The sequence below is a fragment of the Pseudopodoces humilis genome, chromosome 1, assembly GCF_049639895.1.
Source record: "Pseudopodoces humilis isolate 2021_Gansu_Grassland_sample_001 chromosome 1, ASM4963989v1, whole genome shotgun sequence".
Classification (NCBI taxonomy): Eukaryota; Metazoa; Chordata; class Aves; order Passeriformes; family Paridae; genus Pseudopodoces; species Pseudopodoces humilis.
In genome coordinates, this window is record NC_142200.1 from 3,656,371 (window position 1) to 3,671,520 (window position 15,150).

The 15,150-nt window shown below is 38.4% G+C and overlaps 1 protein-coding gene across 4 annotated transcripts in view; it reads left to right on the top strand.

The window, feature by feature from the left end:
- Nucleotides 1-15,150, top strand: part of SLC45A4 (solute carrier family 45 member 4) — an 86,703-nt gene that overhangs the window by 39,434 nt on the left and 32,119 nt on the right. For all 4 annotated transcript variants that reach the window (XM_088053513.1, XM_088053516.1, XM_005516880.3 and 1 more), the window contains exon 2: nucleotides 9,564-10,182. In XM_088053513.1, the coding sequence (XP_087909639.1) occupies nucleotides 9,939-10,182 (244 nt within the window). In that variant the 5' untranslated portion in view covers nucleotides 9,564-9,938. The remainder of the gene's footprint in view (nucleotides 1-9,563; nucleotides 10,183-15,150) is intronic.

Sequence of the window (15,150 nt, forward strand, 5' to 3'; positions counted from 1 at the left end):
GTTTAAATGCCAGTACGTGAAAATAATGTGCTTTTCACAGTAGCATCTGCAATGGATGTCTAACTTTGCAGACACAGGCTAAGTAATCGGTCCTGGCTTGACTATTTTTATGGATGAATATTTATGCAAAACTCTAGTCTCAACCTATTACAGAAACTATTTCTTGTTCTGGAGAATCAGCAAAGGTTGCTCTGGTGTGTTCCATTTTCCCCACTGCATTCAGGAGGACAGCCTTGTTGAAAGAACTTGCAAAAAATAAATGCTACTGGCAACAATGTCCTTATAGGATTATTTTTGCACCACCAGCCCTAGACATTGCCCTTCCTTCTGCAAGAAGGTGGGATTGGTACAGTTAATCCACTTGGTTATGTATTAAGACATTTGCTGATGTTAGCCTTAATTTTGTTTTCCTCTGCTCTACTTCATAGGGACAGAGGGTACAAATCCGTTCAATTCTGACGGGAGATAACATTCAGGGTCAACGTGGCTTAAAAACTTGAGGCTCTTTTAATAGAATATTCCAAGCTGGACCATAGTTTTAGCTCAGGCTAGACTCAAGTTTGTGCCTATCTGACCAAATCAGTGAATTTTCTTAGTGAAAGTCATTGCTTGCAGCAGTGTTAGCCTGTAACACCATATTTGCACATTGGCCTGAGTGATGTCTGTCCCCATGAGGGCTTGAGTTTTGTGCTTTTGTGGTGACTTAGTTGTTCGTTTTTGGTTTGAAAGCTGTTAGTGCTTGCTGTCTTGCCCTTTACATAATTTTGGGTGTAGAACCTGCTAATTGGAGATGCAGCCATCACAAATAAGGCATGCCTATGTCTTTGCTGTGCTGTGAAACTGCTTTTTAGTGCCTGTTTTCTTCCCAGCATCCCTCGTCCCAGCTGTTATGTTTTCCATTAGCTCTGAAGGCTTCTCTACTGCTATTTATGCACATACTCCCTTAGCTGTTTACTTGTTTAATGTATCTGTATTAATCAACATGAAGGTAATGTGAGTATATATGACTTTTTTACCTATCAATAAATCAAAATACTAGTTAAATCAGATAATGCCACCTCTCCAGTTGAACAAAATGAAGTATTTCCTACTAAAAACAGCAGCAGCTGTGATTTAACAATGTAATCTGATCTAATATTAGTAACAGGCTGTGCCTTTAGGGAGCAGTATAATATCCAATCCACTGAATAAAGTCTGTCTCATATTAAATTCTGGATCCCTCTTAAAAAGATGGCTTCCCAGAATTGTTTCAGTAATTGCATAAAGACCCCTAATTTCCTATATATTTTTCCCAGTAATGAATGGAGAAATTATGTTTGCCCCCAAAATACAAAGAATGACGAAATAGTGCTGCCTTACAAAGCTGTTCTCCCTGATGTCACAAGCAATTCCACCTCTCCACCTTGCCTCTTGAGCTTTCTATTCTTCCTGTTATAAATGCAAAGGCAAATTTGGGTTAAATAAAAGAACAATTTATTATAAAACAATTTTTATAAAAAATAAACAATGAGGAAAAACCACAATAAAACAAACAGCGCAGCGCTGGGTGGACAGGGGTCTATACCCAAAGGTATAGGTGTTCCCAAATCCACGAAGGAGGGTAGACTGTACGGGGTTTTTATAGGGATTTTGTGTCCTGAGGCCAAATTCCAGGCAGGCACCATTCACCAAGGGTCCTTGATTGTTGGATGAATTGATTTCCTGGCGTTGGAGAATAGAGTCAAATAGACGTCCGGGCAGAGTCTCCTCATATGTAAAGAAGTTCTGAGTGTTCTTTGATTTCATTTTGGTTCAGGCCATCTGGATGGGATGGTTGGATCCGGGTTGGAGCTGATGGATATCTCGGCTGGACTTTTTTTTCCCTTTGTCAGCCTGATTGCTTCCCCAACAGTGGCCTGCAAGGCGGGGTGTTCAGGTCCGGTGATGAGTATCTCGTCGGAGCCTTTCCCTGTCAGCCTGATGGTCCATGTCCTGTTCATTCTTTTCCGTTGATGGGCGCCGGCTAGGATCGTTATCTCTCGAGTGGGAATTCGCGACTAGATCTGGGAAGGACTTGTGGGCCACACTGTACTTTATATTTTATATTATTATCGCTACAAATATATTTATTTAGATCTCTACGAATTTTTATAAGTTCATTTATCACATTCCTTATGTGTCCAGGCAGGAAAACTCCCATCAGGAGAGTTTGTCATGCCCAGATTGCCATCTGTGACTGCATCACCACAGCTTCCAGCAGGAGCAAATATCTTACTGTTGGTCATTTTCCAAGTAAGGTGTGAGGGGGTGGAAAGAGGGTCCTAACAAAGCCAAGGGGGTTCTAGTCAAGGCCATGCTTTATGGAAAAAAGGAAGCAGGAAACCCTATGGAAGATTTAACTTAGGCAGGGCTGGAGTTTGTAAGTCTGTGTATGTCAGGCTTTAATAATTTCTGGAATTTTGTATACATACCAAGGAAAGGGTGCAACAAATCTTCTTAACCCTTCCAAAATCAAGCTCTTTACACCCTTCCTTTTATGTTTTGGATTGTGGTTTGGGTATTTATTTGTTGGGGGAGTAGAGGATGTCAGATGTTCAGCGTTAAGAGTAGAAAAGCTGCCAGCATCATCTGCTTCTCTTAGACAAATTTTTATTTGAAACATCATGTTTTGGCTTAAGCAGCAAGTCTGAGGTGGTAAAAGGCATCAACTGACAGTGTGTGAAGAGTCCTGAAGGGAGGCAAAAGTTTGGGTTGGAAGAAGTGGAGAAAATGCTGTTTCTTCATGTGAGGTGGATTGCTGCATATTGTTTTAATTCACAGCGTGCTGCAGAATGACTTACCCCTGCCCAGACCTTGCTTCTGTGGCCTAACTTGTGTGGTAGTTTCAAAAGTAGGTCATGATGCAAAAGCACTGTGCTGTTTCCAGTGGCTCTTTTCTCCTCCTTTTTTTTTTTTTTTTTTCCAAATCTCAGGTTTCAATATGAACTTGCTAAGAATCTGACCTGCAGTCAGTGTTAGTCATAGGGTTGTTTGGGCATGATGTCCTTGTAGAAGCATCTGGTTTATGCTGTTGTGTTTCAATGCCTTTGATTACCTAAATGATGAATTAGATGTTAGGACATGTCAAATGTAGTTCTTTATTGCACCCAGTTAGCCTTAACCTTTTTCCTTTGGCAGGGCTTTAGTGATTCACAACAGGCCAGTGCAATATAAGACTGTTCTAAAAGGAGAGGTTGACTTTCAGGATCTAGAGGTAACATAGCTCATGTATGGGAACGTTGTTAATTAATATATGGTATAATTGATTTTTTAAAAAATTATTCCTGAACAAGTGTAGCCTTCCCCCTCAGATAGGGTTAATGCAGTTCTGTTTTTAAAAAGTAGTAGCTAAAGAGCTTTCTATGTTTGCATTTAGCTGTCAGAAGTCTTAATGGGAATTTAAACAACTGCATGCCTATAATTGCTGCCCTTTTGAACCAAAGGCCTCACCTATATAGAAAGTCATAGGGTTTGTCTACAGCTTTGTGATGGAGCAACTTCATCAGATCACAGAAGGATACAGCTCATCCTCTGAACTTCGAGTAGGGTAGTTGAGCACATTTATCTAGCTGGGCCAGAATCTCCAGGTATGTGTTCTAGATGCTTTTCTTCCTAGTGCAGTGACTGAACACTTGAGTATTGACATGGGCCAAAAAAAACATCCCTTGTGGCCAGTTCTGTTACTATAAACAGCTGCTAATTATTAGCAACAGAACCACAAAACTGCCACGGAGAAAATAGCTGCCTGTTGGCCAAGCAAGTGGTGTTCTGCCTTGCATCTGGCAAGTACAAGGAGAATACATGAGAGTTCTCCCAGCATGCCTGGGGATCCTTCTGCATAGCAGGTGTCTGGAGCTGGGCAGATGAGTTTGCTTTTTTGACCTTGTAGCCACAGGGACCCACTGACAGCTCCTTTCCTCTGTGAGCTGCAATTTCACACTGGCTTTGGGTATTGCTGCCCAAAGGGGCACTTCAGCCACTCCTGTGTGCTCTCTTTTACAATGGTATGGATCCCTGTAGCCAGCCAGGTTTTATAAAGGATTTTACCTCCTTGGACATGTTTTTGTCAGCTTAGTTTTCAGCCTGGATCAGTTACAGCGTCTGGTTCACCATTGTGCTGCTGGTGTGGCTGCACAGGAAGCAGTGGGAGTAAGGAACCAGGGGCAAAGAAAAGGAAGAACAGACTGGTGTTTTTAGAGGAAGTACAGCTTAAAGTGATTTAGAAGCCTAGAGTGTAAGCAGTGGAATAAGCTGCTGGTAATGTATTTTATGTGATATTTCTTTACAAAATCTGTTGCCTGATTTTACAGGGTAATTTTTAATGTATTTTGAGAATGGACAAGGCTTTGTAAGGTGGTGCATCCACACTTGCAGAGGGATTGAAGGTCAGCCTTGCCTTTAAGAACTGCTCTTTTACAGCAGCATTATCTTTGTCTGTTGGTGTGGTAGAGCACATAGAGTTTGAACTCAAAACATCAGCAATTGTGCTTGGACAAAAGCCATTTTACTCTTGAAAAGACACAAGCCTAAATGATGTATCCTTTCACAAGCCAGTCAGATGCTGAAGCAGAACCCATTGTCCACTTTGCATTGAAGTGTGGAAGAAATAATAAGGGGTGTTTGTCTTCAACATGGCAATAGAAGCACTCAGAGCCAAACATTTATTTAGCCTGAGGAAAAGACAGATAAACTCATAATGCCTTTCTTTCTAATGCTAATATTATAGCTAAACTTAAATCAGTCTAGATAACTCTTCAAGATATGGCCAGGTTTCTTGAAAACCTGAGCATAACCAACTTGGCAGAAAAGTATTTGACAAATAAATGGAATGATTGGGCACTTACAGGCTTGTCAGCCTGACATGATTCACAGGTGAAATAGTGTGGTTGCTAGCATGGATATCTGTGGGATGTGCTCATTGAAGCTTGGAGGGAGGTAAGTTTTAAGGCTCTGGCAGCACTGAAAATCTTCTCCTGGCAGCTTCTGCAATCTTACACTTTTTTCCCCTAAGTAAATATTTGAATACTTAATGAAGAAATGCACTTACTTGGGTTTATTTGTTGTTGTTTGGGGCTTTTTGATGTGTTGAGCAGAATGGATTACTGACAGGTCCTAATGTAATGACAACTGCAACCAGAATTATTAAAGCCTCTTTAAATTCCTTAATAACTGATTAATTGATTCTTAGCTATTTTCCCTTGTCAAGGTAGTGGTAAACAATGACAAGTCATTGTATGCAATGATGGCTCAAGGTGTCTTTTCATCCTTCCTTTCCTCATCAGGAAGGTAAAATTCATTGAAACCATAGAATCTTTGAGTTAGATTATTTCCTATATCATTAGAAAATAATTCCTGTCAGCAAAATGGAATGCAGCCATTCATTATTTGAGACAACTTTTGTCAGTCTGTATCTTTGCATGTAGAAGAGAGTCATGATAATAGCAGGAGCACATCTTGAAGACAGGAGATAACTACATAAATGGCTGGAAGGTAATGTAATAAACTTCAAAGAAGAGGATGAGATAAAGGGGTACTTTATATCTGTTCAATCCTCTCCTTTTTTCCTTAGATATTCAGTAGTGCTTGGACAGAAGTGTTTCCATCAATTTCAGTTTGCTCATTCCAGTTTTTCATGGGGTGTGCTTTTTTTCCTCATTGTCTTGGGTTTTTATAATTAGTGCACGCCAACTCTTCTGAGGTTGTTTCTTACACCAATAAATGACTTGAGGGAATGCCCAATGGCTTTATAGGAAGAAAACCTTCCAAAAGATTTGAAATTTTCTCATGGTATCCAGTTGGACCCATTTAACTGTTTTCTACTTGCTAAGCTGTATTACAGCTCAAAAAAATACGTCTGTGATTACCTGAAACACGCTGTGTACTCCACAGCTTACAGTCATATGCTTTGGCACTGCTTCAGAAATTCTAGTTACTTGTCAAACAGTGCATTCCAATTCCTTGTTAACAAGAGAGATCTGGAAACATGCATCAAAAATAGTTCAGTCTTAAAAGATTTGGGCAGGATCACTGTTAACCTAATTTTATTTTGGTATTGATGAGTGTACTTCCAGTCTGCTGACCTCCAGATGGTGGCATCACAAATGGAGGAACACTCCTTGTCAAACCCCCAAGTCCTGAACTTAAAAACACACTGAGATGTGTATAGAAGTCATTTGCCAGAGGCATCATGTTGTATAATTGTGTAGCATGAGCTCTTGTGCATCCTAACCATTACAGTGCTCCCTAGGGGAAAGAAAACCATGGAATTTTGTGGGCTACAGATATGACCTATATAACACTTCCTCTTCTTTGGCAAACCCTGAGGAAAGGCAGTGATTTTCCTTTGGTTCTTTGATGGTTCACAGGCTCTGTCTGTGAACAGTACCTATTTGAGCCTCAGGATTACTGACTTGTCAAGCCTGTAGCGTGTTTTGTGTTTGACACAGTCATATTGTGCCTCAGTGGAAGGTAGGTAGTAAAAGTATAACAGATGAGATTACAAACAATTTGAGAAGCTTTATAAAATTTTGCTTACAGATTAGGTTTTGAAACACATTACTCACCTGTTTTGTTGGAATATTAACTATTGCTTTATAGGTTTTTGTCATTGCTAAAACATGGCCAAAGGTCAGAGTAAAACAGGCAGTTGGGTTGACAAAGAGCCATTGTCATCAGTCCCCTCCTCCCATAAACACTCGTCAAGATCAGAAATATTTCTGTATATTAAACCTAACCTGTGTACAATGCCCAACAGGAATCTTCTCCCATGGATGAAATTCTTCATTCTACTGCTTTATTTGTTGTTAGTTATGAAAATGCCCTTGAAAACTAGCCAGGAAAAACAATTAGTGCTGGATGTAGACATCAGAATTCTGCATTGGTATTTTAATCCAACTTCTCTTCAGGTGCCATTTACTTTGGAGTTCTTTGCTGCATGAAAGCCTCCGTTATATTTATATTCCATCAGGTAAATGAATTTGTCTCCCTCTTCGAGAAGAAAGAATGCCACTATTCTAACTTGCCAAATTCAAAATGAACGTGGAAAAAGCAGTAACAAAATATATATCAGTCTAAAATGAGTATGAACACAACTGAGCAGGGCTTAGGAAAGAACTGAAGACCTTTCTGAGAGGCTCTTGTTATTCTCTGGCTCTTGTATTAGATGTGCACTTGGAGTCAGATGAAAGTGCTGCAGGAAGTCTAGCGTTATGCTTACCACAAAATTGACATAATGGAACAGTAATTCTCTGTTCTTTTAGATAAAACCTGTCCATTGTGCCTCCTCCTATTGCACTTGAACACTGTAACTGCTTTTTTGGCATGTTTAAAATATGCTGTTCTTATCTGTGTCAATTACAGCTTCAAAGTCTACCTCCATCTACCACCCATTATTCCTGGCTCTTAAATTATCTGATCACTCCCCGTCATCTTCCACTTCAGAAATAACTTTTTCAGTCATCCCCTTAAGAGCCTTGCTCAAATGGGCTAAATCTCAGATATCCTCTTTTGTCCTTCCTCTTTATCCTTTCCCAGGACAAATGCTCCTGGCTTGGTGTCATCCTCCTTGCCATGTGCAAGCTGCCTCAGTGCCTTTCAGAATACTCTGGAGTCATGAACTGCCTTCCTCTCAGTATCTCACCCTAGAACTGCATATGGAAGGAGGTGTTTAGGGAAAGGGAATTAAATCCTTCACAGGAGGGGAAATCAGGCATGAGAAAACAGTAGAGACTCTAAAGCCAGATTGTGCAGGAGAGTAATCCATACAGACCCTTAGTCTGTAATACAACATACATGTTCTGCTGATTTTTGGATATTAAGAGCTTACATGTATACTTTCAAATTCTACTGAATGTCATGATGCCTGAGTCTGCCAGCAGTGAAACATTTTATGACTAGTCTGTAATTAAAATAATTGCTCCTACTCTGGAACATGTATTTTGTAGGTTTTACTCACTCAGAACTTGTGTTATGTAAGGTAGATAATGTTTTTTTTAATATACAGGGTACTTTACATTTATGATAAACTAACATCTTAATTTCTGTTAATTCTGAGTGGGTAGAGAAATGCTTTCCAAGTCCTTTTTGTTCTGAGCTATTTAATGCTTATGGAAAAAAGCTTGAACTTAAAACTTGGTTTATAGAACTAGTTCAGTAAGTTATTTTAACTTTCTCAAGGAATTTAAAGGTTTGTCCAGCTCAAAATAAAATTTTAGTATTAGCGTGTTTTTGAGGTGATTAAATGTGAAAATTCCAGTAATACTGGGGAGCCTGTAAGAAGAAGTGGACCAAAAAAACATGCTTTTGAAGGGAAGAACAAAATATGTGCAGTAAACAGCTCAAAAGAGGGCGTCAGCAGGAGGGAGTGCTCAAGATGGTGTTTTCATGATGCACTTTTAGTAGAACAGTGTCTCAGGTCACACTGAAACAGAGCTGCTCTTGTGATGTGCTTTAAACACCAAACATGGCATCTGTTTCCAAAGATTCAGTTTTAGGCTCACCGCTCAATGATCTGGTGTGTGCTCAAGCCCACAGAGTTTTTGTTGCCACAACTGAAGAGACAGGGAATTGCAGCATGGGGACTTCTACTGAGGCCAGCTTTGCTGCCAAAGCCAGCTTTTCATGGAACCATATCCTTGAGGGGTTTTGTCCTGGGATCACAGCTCAGTCACCCTGTGTGCAGAGATGTAAATATGCATCCTTCTAATACAAAGTTTATGTAACATGACTTTTTATAAGATGCTTTGTTTTCATCTCTTAAGTGTTTAAACACATTTTGATTGGCATTTAGACACATTTAGATTTTGTCTATGGCATAAGAAGGGGAAGGTACAGAAGAAGCTTGTCTTACCTGGTTAGAATATATTTTAATAATTTTAATGTGGAAGATATTCTACCATTCTGCTTTCACAACTTTCAGCAGCCTCACAGGATGTGGGAGTAGATGCTCCGGTCTTGTGTGCAGAAAGAGGATGAATTCATATGCTGTGTATATCTTCATTAAAGTTTAAATATTTAAATATCAATCCTTAGTTATATTCATCATGGTTTATTTTGCTCATGCTTCCTTGAGAAATATCTTCACTATAAAATGGTGTGATAGTTACTGCAAATTAACTTGCAGTTTCCAAAAGTCTAAATGGAGATGTCCATGTGACCATGGTAATTGATGAATCATCTTCCTGGCATAGAACTGGAATATCCTATGCTGTTTCTGAAATGCAACCTGCTTTAAATTTCCCAGAATTTTGGTCTTGTGCGCAGTGTTCAGAGGATCTTGGACAAGTACCCTGACATTCTTCTGTGGCTTTGTGTAGGACCACAAACCAGAGGAACTGGAACACAGTAAAGCATCATTTAAATACAAGGCACAACTGCTTTTCAATGGAAAGTGCAGAGGTAGGGGAGGGAATGTGGAATAAAGGACCCTGCACTAGGCAAGGACAATGGAAAGCATGAAGCAGGAAATAGGTTATATGGTTAAGGGGGGGAACACAATATCCTGAAAAATCCTATTGAAATTTTTAAATGCTTGCTTTTTGTTGCAGATTAATCAGCCACTCGATGGGGATTAACAGTGGAGCACCTCTTTGTGTCGCCTTTCCACCTCTGTGTAGCACGAATAACAACTTCAGCACTTCTTCAATAATAATTATGAAACTGGTATTAACTGAATGGCAATTATGGATTTTTAACTCTAACTCACAGTAAACCAGCAAGCCATATGTTGAAATACCTACCAAATACCTTTTCATTCTTAATGTCTCGTATCTATACAAGAAGTTGCAAGATACCTGTTTGTACAAGAGGAATATAAGCATTACTTGCCTGAGGAACAGAAGCTGAAAGAGAAGACACCCTAACTTGTTCGTGGAGTTATGGTAGTATTATTTATATAGATATAACAAATATATATATTTTTTATGGTAATGAAAATGGCTCCTCAGAATGCTGACTCGGAATCTATGCAAGTTCAAGATCTACCTGTGGCACAGCTTCAGAAACCAGAAAACAAGGAGAATGAAAGTAGGGAGGAGACCATTAGTGAAGGATCCATAGACCGGATACCGATACGCCTGTGGGTGATGCATGGTGCAGTAATGTTTGGCAGGGAATTTTGTTATGCCATGGAGACAGCTTTGGTAACACCTGTATTGTTACAAATTGGTAAGTAACTCTCATTTCTGTGAGTTGAAGCTTTCTATTTATTTTTGCATTGACTGAAGCCAGGCAAAGAGGGAAGATGCATCTACCATCTAAAGGTACACAAGGTAAAAGGATTTCAGTTTTTTCCTTAGTGTCTGTTGCACAGGTTCAAATGTGTGATGATCATGTTTAAATGGGAAGGAATTCTACATATGTTCATCATCTGTCTGATATTGCTTCCCTCTGTAAAAAATGTAACCTGATTTAATTTGAAAATTCACTATTACAAGGTAAGTGTCCTAGAAATTAGAAACAATATTAGGCTATAAAGGATTGCAATAAAGCATTTTTTTTAATTTATGGAGAAATGCTTTAGAGCACTTTAGAGTATCTAAACAATTAGATAAATTGTTTTTTCCAGTGAACTACTGCATTTATTTCTAACCACTAGAGAGTCTTGTTTTGTGTGATTAATCTGCAGTTTATATATAGCATGTGAATACACATGAATAACCTATGATACCAATAGCCTTAGATGATAATGGGGGTAGTGGTGGGGTTCAGAATAGGGGTAGTCAGTGTTAAATTTCATGGTGAGTATTGTCATTAGGTTTCAAATAAACTGTTTACATTGTTAAGAGTGTCTGATACTACCTTTATCAAATACAGAAACTTGTCAATCATATATTAGAAAATATTGCATGACACGGAATGGAAATGCCAGGCTGAGTGGGGAGTAAACCAACCATGTGTGTGCACTGTATAATTGTCTATATATTTGTATATTATATGTTTGCATTGACTTACCTGTGTAGGTGTGCCTTACAGCTTGCTCAGCTGTGGCCAAACAGAAGCACTCAACCAACTAAGTAACAATGTTCAATGAATACTATTTACAACGTTGTTTAAAAATTTCTGGCTTAGCATCTTGAATGAAACACATGGGGGGTTTTTGTTTGTTTGACATGAGAAAAAGGCATTTTAAATTCAACTTGTGAGCATGTGATGTACAAGTCCTTTCATGCAGTCTTCTTGCAGTTAAAAATGTGTTTTCATATGAAATTGCTAGTTGATTTGTTTTGAGTGAATGGAGTGAATAATCAATGCAGTTAGTGCCATGGAAGATGCTGATGAGTTAAGCCTCTATGTTTTCATGAAAATTTTAATCTTCAGAGCTCATCAGATGGTCTTCATGGATCTATTGTTTGCATAGTTAGAACAGATTCTAGAAAGCTCTAAAAAAAGAGCTTTTCTGATCAACCTGACTTGCTAAATAAAAAACATGTAGCTTCATCTAGGAATGTTTGTAATTTTCATAATTTGTTCTGAGGTTTTGCCTTTTGGGTAAGTTGAGATGTAGAGACTTCAGTCCTTTGTACTGGCAGCATTGATTCAGTAGCTATCTACCTTAAAATCAAAAATTTGCATCCTGCTTTTCATGGAGAAGATCCCTGGTTTTGTAAGTGACATTTTTGTTTGCTTTGTTTGTGCTGGCACTTGGATGATTAAAATGGATGGCTGGCTAAGCTCACTTTACCTTACCAAAGGGTAAGGTCAGACAGTATAAATAAACCATCCTCTTAATTAATGACCCGTTTGCATTTCTTTTGTGAGCTTTTCTAACTGTTTCCTCCAGTTAATTGAGAAATATCTCTTCCCTTCCTTCCCTAACCCCAGTGATATCAAAATAACATCAGGATTTGGGGGAAGGGAAGAAGAGGGCTCCCACTTCTAGAAAAGCTGCAAATTGACAAAGGCATGTCAAAGTCTGTGGGGATGCAGCAATGATGCTCCAAGCCACAGAGATAAGAAATGGAGGTAGTAGTTACAAATGTCAGTGCTTTGGGAGCTAATTGAAATCTTTCTGCTTGGCTCCTGTGCCCTCAGCAGGGCTGAAAACAATATTGGATTCACTGAAGGGTTAAGTTATTCACGGGTGACTTATCTGGCCTCTGCTAATTACCTCTTACATGGTTCTGTTTACCTTTATCAACCTCAACATCTGTCTGCCTCAGCATGAGCTGTATTTATTCCTCACTGGAGGGGGTTGCAATATAGCTGTCAAACTGCTGTGATATTCCCTTTGCTTCTTGTTTTGGTAAAAGAAAGATCAATTTCTGTGAGACTAAATTGGCTCGAGAAACTATATTTGAGAATTTGCACTTGGGGAAATGTGACTCAACGAATTTTGCTTATAATACACTGAAGAACAAGAAGCCTCTTGGGTATCCAAAAAAAGATGACTTTTCACAGAGTGTGTTGAATATTAACAATTAAACTTTACAGTGTGTGCTTGTGCTTTTCTGTACTTGGGAAAACTCTGGCCACTGAAACAATCTGAGATTCTTATCAGATGCCACCAGGAAAACCTTAGGCACATTAGTATGGTGTTACACACTTTCTGCTTGCAAGTATTTGACTTTCTTTGCAGTTTCAGTACCCTGGATCAGAGGGGTAGTTATGATTTGGCAGATGACCAACCTGTCCTGCTTGTTCTGTAACCCACAAGATTTTATCAGCTGAAGGAGATAGTCACTCAGATGGTCCCTTTCCAGTTCAGTGGTGGTTGAGCTCATTGTGTTTAAGTTTCCTGAAGTTCTGAAATCTTAGCAAGAGAACTTGAAAGCATCAGTGAAAGCTGCTTGACTCAGTGCATGTTGTGAACTGGAAAGCTGCTGATGCACCCAGGTTACTGCACTCCTACTGAAAGAAGTCTTGATTTCTGACTTTAATCGTTGTCTTTATTGCTGTAATTGATGTTACATTGCTGTGTCAGAAATGCAGCTACAAATCTATAACAGCCTTGTAGTCATAACTGGCTTTAGTAGCCTAGCAACAAGTACAAGCCGTATATATATTGTATGTTTTTTTTTAATTACAGCTTGCTCTTTGGTTTCTTAGTATCTGCAGCGTAAGAATTCAAAATTAAGCAGTGAACTTGGTGAGAATTCAAACAATGTAAAAAAATGCCAAATATGAGAATTCCAGTTGGAGTCTAGATGAAATTATATTAGTTGACACTTGCAGAAGTTATAATCTCTAAAAATCTCCATTAACCTTTTTGGAGACCTGTTCAATAAGCAGTTTCTCCCAGCCAGCATGAAATTTTACCTGAAAGCTTTCAACACCTTCAGAAGTGTCACTTGTTCATGAGTCCAAGGGTTTTAAGAAACTGAGTGATTCGTGTTATTCTTGAGTATTAACACTGCTGTTTGCTTCCCCTGCACATAAACTACTAATTCCATAGGAGCAGGATGAGGCCTTTGTCTTCTGAAACATCTGGTACTTAATGCTGCTTATCTGTGAGAGGGAATTAAAATCTCTGCTATTGTTTAAAAATGACAGTGTATTTTTTTCTATCATTAAAGTTTGCTTCTAAGGATTAAGTCTCTAAAATCATTCCCTTTTCATAAATTCACGGCAGATTTGGATACATGATAAAATCATTTTGCACGGGATTTTGTTTGAATAAAAGCAAAAGGAAGAGTAACCAAAGACTGATGTGGTGTAAACCTGGAGAAACTGCTTTTTGAAGATACTTGTTCAGTGAAGTCACAATACATTATTTCTGTTAATAACACTTTAAACCATTAAAAAATACATAACTTGGTAGTTTCAGATTATTTCTACTTCAATTTAAACAAAAATTTGGTTTTAATACAAGATGTAAGTCTGGTTTAGCTCTTCTGAAAGGTGGGATCCATGTACCTGTTTCATTGGGACTATGGAAGAAAAAAATACCTGTATTTTGTTGCTTGGGGTGGTTGCTGTTTTCAGCATGAAAAACTCACTGTCTGACTAATGAGTAGTGGTAGCTGTAAACATGAAATTTCAAGTTTTATATTTAATATGATAAAAACTTTGTCAAGCCTTTACTGTTGCTTCAAAGGCTCTTTCAATGTTATTGAGTTTTTTATGAATAGTTAATAGGCACAGAAGTGACTGTCAGCACCAGAGCTGTTCCTCATTCCCCTGCATAAATTAAATATATTACAGTGGTGTTCTTTACAAATATCCATGTACATTTTCATAGTTTCATAAGAAAACATAAGGAAAATTAGTTTACATGTGCTGCTTACCTTTATAATGTCACTTAAGTTTAGGGATGTTTGTCTGGTGTGCTGCAGGAATAGCTGTGGATTTTATGCATTTCATATCTTAGTGCCTCTCTGTGATGGCATCACTGTTTTACTGTGAGAGTTAATGGGTTCTTGTAGTAAACATTGGCTAGTCTAACATTAAATATTGAAGTTGGTCATTTCAAGCTTAATTCTGAGCATTAGTGTTCTTTTTAGGCAATAGCACTGAAGAATAGAATTTCTGGAAATTGAGGATTTCATTGCTAATTATTAGATTTTACTAAAAAGAAAGGCTGAGCAGAATACCATAGTTTATTTTTGCTTGGAAATTATTTCTCTCATTAAAACCTTTCAAATCAGCAAAATGCTGTAGTTGCTCTAGTCTCTTATATGTAGGAAAGCTGTTGAGGGGTTTGGGCTGTTATTTTACAGCTAAAGTATTTAGATATAATATCTCATAAAAAAATAATTATCTAACATTCAAAATTCATCCAGCCTAAAGCTTAGCAGACTATGCATAAGGGGTCTTGAAATCTAGTTCATGTGAAATTGCCAGTATGGAAAAAGTGTGTTAAGCAATAATTCAAACTGCTGATTCTGAGAAATCTCTGTGGTAGCTGAGAACACATTATGCAAAAGTGATTTAATATTCCAGAGTGAACCCTTTTACTTTGCAGTAGCGACTCTCCCCATTGAAATGTAGTATTGATACCTGCCTGAGAAGAATGCTTGTAGGTAAAGGGAGATTATGGAGATGTATTTAGAAACCAAGCATGAAATGTTACAGATGAATTGGCTTCTAGGTCTGTTTCTTCAAAGGAATTAAGGTATCAATTGCTGACTCAATTCAGTGTGGAAACGGATAGCCTTCCTAAGGCTAAGCCTGACATCAAAGGAAATCTAAAAACCT